This window comes from Excalfactoria chinensis, chromosome 7 (genome assembly GCF_039878825.1).
Source record: "Excalfactoria chinensis isolate bCotChi1 chromosome 7, bCotChi1.hap2, whole genome shotgun sequence".
NCBI classification, from domain to species: Eukaryota; Metazoa; Chordata; class Aves; order Galliformes; family Phasianidae; genus Excalfactoria; species Excalfactoria chinensis.
In genome coordinates this window covers 17150868-17161121 of record NC_092831.1, presented here as the reverse complement: position 1 = coordinate 17161121, position 10254 = coordinate 17150868, and the positions used below count along the sequence as shown (strand labels likewise).

Below are 10254 nucleotides of genomic sequence, written 5' to 3'. Positions count from 1 at the left end.
CTGTATATCCACCTTTGATCCAGTGTTTCTGGAAATTCATGCTTTAGTGTTGAATATGCATTAGATGCTTGAGAAAAATGTCAAGTAAGGCCCTCTTTTATTACTTCAAACTTAGCTGGTTTGATTTATTTTTGTCTTTAAAAAAAGATTTGAGAAAAATACCTCCCAGGCAAGTGAGTGCCATTATTTGAGGTATTATGAAATACGATGTGGCTTATATCAGGAACTTGGTGAACTCAAAGGCTGGTTTCTGTTGTTGTGTTAAATGAGTGTGACACTTTAAATCATAAAGCAGCAAAGATGGATGAAATCTGAACAATGAACTTGCTGCTGTTGGGTTGTTACACTATCACCCAGCTAGAGATAGAGTCATTTTTAATTTAGATTTGTATGATTTTTCATACCAATATTCTGAGTATGGCTATAGGTAGCTGTGTTTTAGTATGATTAAACAATAATGAAGTAGCTTATCATACTAAAGGCTGATGAAACTTGCATGTGAAATTCAAAACACTGTTAGTGACATAAAATGTTTTCTATTTGGAAAAACTTGGGTTTATTCAAGGACAAATTGGCTACAAGATTACCAAATGCCAGTGGCAATTACATTACCCAGTAAAGCACTGGATAATGCAGATCTTGAGTCTCTGTAAACTGTTCTGGGAAGTTCAGAACAGATGAGAAATTTGTCTGACCTGCTGCTTTTTTGAGTGAATCTCTCCCCTCCTCCTTTAGCCATCAGCTTTGTGTCTTTATCTAGTCATACATCAACCCTGGTGATCTTGTCTATTTGTTAAGAACTGGATGAGCTTGGATGCTGCAAATTAGAACTGAACTTTGGTCAGAAGTCAGGCCTTTCAATTTTTAACCTCAGTGCTTAGCATGCACCTTTCATGTGTAAGCAACATGGCTGTTTGCTCTGAATTATAATGTTAAGAGCTTTTTCAATTGCTTGCTTGTAGTATAGACTAGGTAAACAAACACTTCCCAAACTATATTTTGAATTAAAACATGACTTCAGTAAATACCAGTATTACTGGTTTTCTCCCTCTAACCTTGCAACAGATGTAATATGCATCTTAAATCTCAAATAATGCATAGAAAAAACCTAGATCTAATTCAGTCAGAAAATGTTCAACTGACAGCCAACAGGAAGCTAAGAGGGAGAGCTGCGCTATGTTGGTGCTGTCTTGGATGTAGTTACAAGAAAACCTGGATATGTTTCATCTTGCAGCTCAGCTCTCCTGAAGTGCTGCTTGATGGTGCCCAGCAGAATAGGGTCCCTTTGGTTGGGTGGTTAGGTTAAGTGAGAGGAGAAAATTTTTGATTAAGTAAACTGAAAGCAGCGTGATCCTATGCTGGCTCCTTAGTAACTCTCATTCTTCTCCAGCAAAGTAACTGGGTAATTTTTATTTGAGTGTTAAGAATAATGGTGAGGAGGGCTGACCCATAGCCTCAGCATAGGGGCTTGCCCTCACTGTGTGGTGTCTCCATTCAATCCTGTTTAAGAATAATGTTTTTCCGCAGCCCTCTGGGAAGTGGTGATGTGTAGCACTGTAAAGGCACAGGAGGCAGGAGCATGCTTTCTGTGTGCCAGACACGTGAAACAGGTGCCTCCCAAACCTTGCATCCAGGCCACCTGAAGAAGCAGTGACCCAAGGGTGCATGTAGCTTCCAGCCTGGGGTTGCAGCTCTCATAGAATCATAGAATCTCAGGCCCTGTCTGCACACTGCTGAGTGTGAGCAACTTTAAACCATTCCCCTTCTAGTTAAGAACAGTGTTGGTGTGTTGGCTTTTCAGGTACCCATCGGTACTGAGCGGATCTGCCCGTGCCCCTTCGAGGATCCCTTCCGTCCCTCCCCATTGGCGTTGTTGGGGGATTAAAGTGGCGGCGGCCCCATACACAAACGCAGCTGGTTCCGTTTGGTCAGCCTGAGCCTTGCTGTGAAACCACGACAAGAATTCCAGTAAGTTGGCAACACTTAAACACAAAGAAAACAACAATAGGAAAAGTCCTTCCGTGCAGAAAGGAATGTTTCAAGCGCTGTTCTCCTACGGTGAAAGGAGAGCGGGTGGGAGGGAGCAGGGAGATTTGAAGAGGGCAGGTCCCCTCCCCCGGCAGCTCTGGATCTTGTGATGGAGAGATCTTATCCTCTCTTTGTGATTCAGAGGTGCCAGGAAGCTAATTGAATATTCTGATCTGCCCCCAGTGTTTCTTGTGGCTTGACCCCGGTGCTGTGTCGTACCACTACACCAAACAGCCCCGAACCTGCATAAATCACAACCTCGCAAAAGCCCACACTCCACATCTTCCCCCCCTTCCCACCCCCCCACTCCCCGCCTGCTTCCCTTTCAAGCCCGATAGATAGAAAACCTTAGGAAAGGGCTAGGAGGATTAGAGTCCTGCAGGACCTGGAGAAAAATCTGTCTGCCAATAAACAACAACGTGTTCCTTTGCAGCTTCTGCAAGTGTAATGCAGGTCTCCCCCCCAACCTGGAATTACAGTCCAAAGCAAAAAGAAAAGTTTGGTTTTAAATATCACTTTTTAAATATCACTTTCCATTCTGTTGCTAGCGAGCAGTTGTAATGAGTGGGATGTGAAACTAATAGAAGCGATATGGAGAATTTGTAAGGGTGCTGTTGTTGGAATTCATCTGACCAAGTTTCTTGTAAGACTAACAAGACCCATCTCTTCCCACCATGCATATGCACAGGAGCCTCTTTTTACACATCTGTGTGAACACGCATAGAAGGGAACAGCTTGGCATATCTCAGTTTTCTATGCTGAAGCCTAATCAGTACCGAACAAAGGAATTCAACTTCACTTAGTTTATCTAGAACATTTCTGAACTTGTGCAGAAAGTGTTCTGAATGTGTGCCCTTTTCCTAGGCCCATGTCCTGAAGCATCTGGGAATCTGTATCTTTCCCTGTGCTCTTCTGTACTGCTCCAGCTTCATTTGTAGGTATATGATTCCTTCAACAGCAGCAATAAAACACAGACAGGTTCCTCATGTGTTGGGTTAGAACCAGAGGAAGGTGCCCAGCTGGTGTCTTCAGCATTTTCAGCCAAAGTACTTTACCAATCTGATTATACCTCCTAAGAAAGAGCAGAAATAACACTGCTTGTGCTTTTCCTTTTGCAGTACTTCTGTGAGGAGCGATAATAACTAGCTGATAAGCGTTATCCCTTGCATTAGCTACCTGGGTATTTCCAAGTTGTCAGATTCGCTTCCCTCGTTCGGTGCGTGTCGTTGGGACGCTGCAGGCAGGGACACATGCCGCTTGCAGACGGATGGTGTCCCGCTCTGCCCCAGTGCGCAGCGCTGCGGGCTGGGACGCGGCGCCCGCTGCCCCGCGGAGGGAGGGGCGGGCAGTACGGTCTCAGGGCCCGCTCCGCGCCTCATTCTCTCATGCTAGTTCCGGGGCCGCGGGGTATAAAGAGCTTTATGCAATGTCTGGAGGGTGGGAGTTTATAGAGAACGCGATGTCTCAACAGGGGAGCGCGCCTTTCTTCTGTAACTAGCGGGAGAGGAGAAGATCCCGAGTTCTCTGTGCGGAGCGGCACCCGAAGCGGAGCGGCCGGCCCGGAGGGAGCCGGAGCATCCCAGCCCAGATGGGAACTCGGCAGCAGATGGGTGGAAGAGCAGCAGCTGCCTGCGGAGTGCTGCTATTGCTCGCTGCGTGCATCCTGCAGGGCAGTTGCCAAGGTAAGCGTTGCTCCCGCTGCCCGGAAGGCTGTGAGCAGAGCCCAGCGCCGGCCGCGGGGGCAGAGCAGCCTTTGAGGGGTAGCAGGGAGCTGGCTGTCCTCAGGGCCATGTGTTGGGAGTTCGTTCTGCTTTAAAAAAGCCTGAAACACATATCAGCTCTTCACTTTCCCTTATCTTGTTACTAAGTTATCCCGGGATGGCTTTTCTGCTTCGTACAAACTTTTCTAGGTCTGTGCGTGGCGGCAGCGCGCTGCTGGGCGCGGAGGGGCCACCTCGACCATGCGGCACCGCGTGCCCAGGGTGCGAGCACCCGTTCTGGCTCTGGGCGAGATGAAGCCCGGCAGAACCTCACAGAGCCTTCCCGTTTTGTTCGTTGCGGCCCCTGCTCCCTTCTCGCCAGCGAAGCGCGCGTTCTGTGGTACGGAGCTCCCCGTGCCGGGGGGCACTTTCCGGAGCCGTGCTGAGCGCCGGTGTCGGCGGGCAGCGGGTCCCGCACGTAGCCCGAGGCGGCCGTGATTTGCAGCCCATGGGGGGGGCGGTTCCGCCGGTGCCGTTCACGGCTCGCGGCCGGACGGTGGAGCGCCGCGGCTGGGCTTTGCCGTTGCTAGGCGACCGGCAGCATGTGACTGGGAGCGGGCCGGCGCTCGGGGCTGGCGGGACCGGGCCGGTCGCGCTCTCCCGGCTGTGGCGGGGTGATGGGCCGCAGCGCGCCCCTGGGCCCGGCTGTGGGGCCGCGAGCCGCCGGCTGTGCGTGTTGGTGCGCTGCGTGTGCGCACAAATGGTTAATCTGCTTGCCTTGCTCAACTCTTAGCTTAAGCTCCTTAGACAGAATCAAGCAAGTAATTATGCAGCAACTGCTGCTAGCAGTTCCCTCTTAGGAGCAGCGAAAGAGGAGATGGCTAATGTGCAGCAGGAGACCTGCAAAGGCCCTAGCAGGGAGGTCACACTGGGCGGCCAGCTAATCCTGCGTGCTGCTGCACGCTGGGTGCAATGGGGGCTGCGGCGCTGACCTCAAAGTGTGTTTCCTTGCTCCTCGGCCACTTTTAGCCATTTGGGACATGCCTTGCAAAAGGTGTGATATGAGAAGAGTGTGGGGTCTGGAACATCAATCTGCAGGCAGTAGTAGAAACAGAATATTAGTATAAGCTTATGAATCCTGAGATTGCCAGACTCTGATTTAAAAATAAAATAAAAATTAGTAAGAGAATTTTGAAACCAAATTGAGGCTCAAAAGAAAATTGGGGAACATTTTTATTATTGTGCCTAATCCTTGGTATTTCTAAAATGTGCTTCCAGTAATGTTTCTGAAGGCTTGAGGCTGGCAATACCTGAGTGTTCTTAGTATGTGCTCAGTGTTTCTAGAACGAGCTTCACCTGCTCACTTGCTCAGATGAGAACATCACAGTTCTTCCCTGTTTTATTTAATTCTGGATTTACTAGACCTCAACATAGCACTTAAAAGCTGAATAAAAATACCGCCCCTTATATGGCTGGTCATACAGCACCTGGTTCTGTAGGCCTCTCTAGGTCTTGTTGTCCCAAAGGTAGTTTTTGTCACCAAATGTTGCAGGTGGAATCTGAAAAACTAACCACCTAACTGCAAGAAGGAGGGTCATGGGACTGATGTTAATGTTTGTTTTGAGGAATCTGGAAGGCCTTCACGCTCATAGCCACAGACCCCAGACACAGGATGGTTGTTGCACTCTCAGCAGCTTTGCAGAGGGCACATGAGCTCACTAGGGCAACTTCTCAGGCGAACAATGAGTTCTTTAATCTTTCTGCAAAGCATACCAGATCTGTACATTCATGCGGTGCTCCACGTACTGTCTGTTATCGGCCTCACCTTATCTAATGTGGAAGGCCTGTTGGACTTCTGTTGAGGGGAGGATTTAGTACCTGAAAGCGGTTAAAGATTTTTCTGTTCCTAATGGTTTGGGGCCAGAGGAGCAGTTTGCTTCTTTATAACAGCACTCATATATACAAAAATCACATATAAATCATTCATAAAAATGCAGTTTTCTTTATAGAAAAGAGCCCTTCTCTCTGGATTTAAAATATTAAGAACGTTCTTTCTAAATTTATTGTATTTATTATCTCTGGAGCCTATGTATGTTTTTTTTCTTTCTTGTTTTGTGTTTTTAGGATACCTTGGGTCTTGATGAACTATTTCAACACAGATGATGTAAAATAATAATTAAATATTTTAACTTTGCTGCTGTTTCTTGCCATCATCAATGCTGTTAAATTAGTGCATGTTGCAAAACAGTACCAGCCTTCTTTTATTTAGAATTTCACATACTCGCACTTGCACTGAAACTCTGGCTTTGCTGTACTTAATTGCAAAGTACTAATTTGCTTTTGAGAGGCCAGACCTTTACTGTTCTGTGTAGTTTACAACATCTAAACTGGAGTTTGCTACTCAGCACTCTCTCTTCTCTGCTTCTCACGGATCTTTTCATTTCTTCCACACTTTGCATGAGGGGGACAGAATCATGTTGCTGTGAATCACATGAAATAAATGATTTCTTACCCAGGTCATATTTTACTTGCAGGTAATCATAGTAATAGTGTAAACTTAAAATTCTTGGAAACATAGCTGGAAACCTAACCATTCCTATTGGTGGTCTTTCTTACTACACATGTGCAAGTTTTCTAACTTTTTTATGTTCTATATTGAGCTAAGGGCCCAGAAGATCACAGCTAGGTTGACTTCCAAGATGTATTTCTGCTCCTTTTTTTCAATAATCCATAGTTTCCTGATGCTTTTAAAAGTTTTCTGTTGTAATCAAGTCCAGAATACAATTTTTTAAAACTTTCTTTTAATTAATAAATCTATTTATTTTTAAGAAAACCAGTTATCTGTATTCTAGGCATCTTGTCAAAATGTGGTTTGCACAGCTTTGCCATTACATGAAGTTAGTGCATCACATTTGGTTTACATCTTAAACCAACAATTTCTCATTGAAGATTTAAATGCAGCTCAGACCAATGTGACTTAAAATTTGTTGCTGTTAGAAGATCTTCATTCACCTATGGGAATGAAGCCCTACTTGAAAACTGAATCTGTATGGTGTGATATCAATCATAAAGAATGGTTGCATGAAGTGAGGCCAGTGATGCATAGAATAGGTGTGGTAAACCCAAGTAGAGAGAAGAATAGCTTGGAGAAATATGCTTTTCCATCAAGTATTCTAAGAATTCAATCTTCAAATTAATAATTCAGTGTGTTTACAGACACTATCTTGATTCAAATCTGTTTGATGTCTCTAAGATTATGTATAGTGACATTACTGTAGGTGACAGACCAGAGCCAGTGCTGGTACACCATTGTATGGCACAGTGTATGTTTCTGGGACAGAACAGCTTGCCTGTGAGATTTTGTCCCTGACAAGACCCACTGTTAGAGGACCTTGAAGGAGGCTTTCCTCAGGGACTAAGAATTTGGGAGTAATGAGGAGGAAGAAAGGATGGCAAAGAAAATGACTGTGCCAATGTGTACCTTATGTACAGTTTAATAGTACTGTAAATGACCCCTAGGTTGCAGCATTCATCATATTCCTGCACTAGGGTTATTTTTTTTGTTTGTCTTGGTGATGTACTTGCAAAAAATCAGGAGCAAAACTTGGTGCCTGCCTAGTTCTTACTAGACTTACTTTTTCCTGAGGGCTGAACATTTGAAAGTGATCTTGATAAAATGTATTTTAATCTTGCATTTTAATTAATGAGTTGTAGTTCAGTGCCCTGACAGTCTTTTTTTTTTTTTTTTTTTTTTGTGAGGCTTCTTTTAATAAATAGCCTTCTTTTAATACCTATCTTGACTTTTCTTAATAATTTACTCTTTCTGTATACTGTTCAGCAAAGCATAGCAGGAATTTGCTAAGTAATCAGCTAAAGTGAAGAATGGCACAACCCCCAAAATTTTAGTTAAAAATTGAAGGCAGTAATAGGATGACACCTGGTTAGATTTAGGTTCTATGCCAAATGCTAGAGTTACAGTAAATAATTAAGCTACAGAAGTTGAGACGTAGAGGCAGGGTATCTAAGGAGATTTTAGCTAAGATAAATGTGCAATGCATGTGTTGCTTCAATTTCCCTGTAAGACAAACCAAAATCTTCTTTCATATATTGAGCTGATTGGAAATTTGAGCAATGAAATCCCACTTTAATCCAGATTTACTTTTCATGTGTTTTGCAGGAAATGAGCAAAGATTCATTTGGGGGAAAGGTAGGCTGCAGTTTCATTAAAGGTTATTAATTTTCTTCTTGGGCTTCCTGAATTGATACGAAGTCAGTAAGAGTATTTGAAGCCTTTCCCCCTTGACTTCCTGCAGTGTTAGAGTATTGTCATATCAAAGTACAATGATGTTTGCTCTTCTCAATATTTAGTACATATATTTAGAACTGGGGGTTCATGTGTCAAGATTTTTCTTACTTAATACTCATATTCTTAATTAAGCAGCAATCAGACATCATAGCAGTGGGCGGTATTGGATTAAATGCAATTCAGCCTTCCTACAAAACTTATTCTATCTGAGGCTTTGTGAAAACATTTCAGATGGGTAGATACCTTGACACTTCAAATCTTCCTGTGGAATCACATTTTTTTAAGCAGGAGCAAGAGCTTTGTTTAATAAGTAGTGAAGTCATATGGCACTTTGGATGTGAAGGTGTCATTGACGAAAAACATTAAGGGTCTCTTCTAATTAATGATCTACAGATTGACATGTATATAAAGAGAAGTTGATGTTTTTATGCTAGATTAGGTCACTATGGTTAATTAGCTCTGATCATCAGATAATTTGTTGGTGTGCTTTTAATAGTTTAGACTAAGTGTGGCAAATAAGTCATTTTTTTTTTTTTTTCAAATTATTTTAAAGTGCTTCTGCATATAATTTAATATCTGTACTTTGTTCATAAAATATCTTAAACTGATTTAGATAAAGAAAAAGTAAGGGCTTTTCTCAGTCAAGCCAGTGCAGCTCCATTGATCTCAAAGAAAATACCCCTGAGTTGTACTGATCTTCGAGATGGAAAATAGGATTCAGTGAAGAGTAAACATCTCTTTTAATAGCTTGTTATTGCTTGAGATCCACTTTGAAGTCTACTTTCTTATGGTAATGTTCTATTAACTTTTTTTTTTTTTTTTTTTTTTTTTTTTTTTTTTTTTTTTTATTGTTGTTCCCTCACATTTTTAGAACAGTTGAAGAAAATGAAGTTTAATGAGTAAGCATAGAAATGTTCAATGGAATGGATTGCCCCTAGCTTTTACTGTTGGTTTTGAGCCTTTTAATATTTTCTTTGTTTTGCAAAGTTTGAAGTGGATTAGAGATCTAAGGATCACTGTTACAAAGTTTGCTGGTGATTAATAAAATGGCATAAAAGAGTTAACTGAAATTGTTCTTCCTTTATGCCCTGTTATATTTTAGGCTTTTAGTATTAATAAATTGCCTTTTTGCACTCAAGAAGTCAGATATTCAGCAGAAGACACTGTAAATCAGCACTGTACTTGTTCAGTAATTTTCTCATGCAAGCAGGTCATGATGCCACATCCTGTTGTGTAAAGTTCAAGAAAGGGAGTCCATTGCAACAGCGACTTCTGTGGCTGATGACTGCAGGCTCACACTTTTGTAGAACAAGGTGAGGGATGGGGTTTTTGGTTAAGTTCTGTGGCATCTTAACTAGAAACGAAGACATGTAGTACTCAAGATATCCCAGGAACTGCTATATTCACATTTACAATCTAAGTGATGGGTTTCATGCTCAGAAGCCATTATGCACTCAGATAAGCATACCAGAGGGTTTGATTTGGTTTAGTTTACTATGAAGGAGTATAAGGTTTGCAAAATTGAAGTGCCTGCATGGATAGATAGTCCTTCACAGGCCTGCCCAGAAGCAGGAAGTTGGCTGCAAACTTCACATCAATCACCAATAGTGGGATTCCCCACTTAAGATTTCTAGGCCCCCTCATACTGTGTCACCTAGGGTTATGATTTTACAGAGCTGATGAGCCAATTTAACAGCTATTGCTACTGGGAAGAGGAAACCGTTCTTCTCCCTCTTGCAATGACACATTCCTGTGTTGCTGCCTGTGTTCCTGCTTGTTTATATTTGTACCACTTCTTATTAGACGCTCCGTGAATGACTTTCATGTACAAATCTGATGGAAAACTGAACTAGGTCTGGTGAATTGGGTACTTTCTTGATGGCTTAGTGAATTAGGACAATGCAAAGAAAGGTCCAGTAGTCACTAGAAGCTGGAAAAGCAAGTGAACCTCAGCGCTGAGTGGGAGTAGGAGTGGTTTTGGAGTGGGGAAAAAAGAGACCCTTTGTCCATGGTAGTGAGTCAGTGGGTTGGCTCAGATGGCCATGCAATCACTGCTTAATGCTATTGTAAGGATATTTAGGAAATGGCTGGCTAGCATGCTAGTTAGAAGAATGGTCCCATCAAGGCTACAATAGTTAGCATTGCTGGAAACTCTTTTGTAAAGTTGTCTAGTGTAAACAGATGGCTTGACTTGAATGGGACTGCTCAGTGTTCACTTTT

General features: G+C 43.0%; 1 protein-coding gene across 1 annotated transcript in view; it reads left to right on the top strand.

The window, feature by feature from the left end:
• The first annotated feature begins 1841 nt into the window (after nucleotides 1-1841).
• Nucleotides 1842-10254, top strand: part of LRP2 (LDL receptor related protein 2) — a 105905-nt gene continuing 97492 nt past the window's right edge. Inside the window, exons 1-2 of the mRNA XM_072341035.1 lie at nucleotides 1842-1968; nucleotides 3500-3710. Of these exons, the coding sequence (XP_072197136.1) occupies nucleotides 3617-3710 (94 nt within the window). The 5' untranslated portion in view covers nucleotides 1842-1968; nucleotides 3500-3616. The remainder of the gene's footprint in view (nucleotides 1969-3499; nucleotides 3711-10254) is intronic.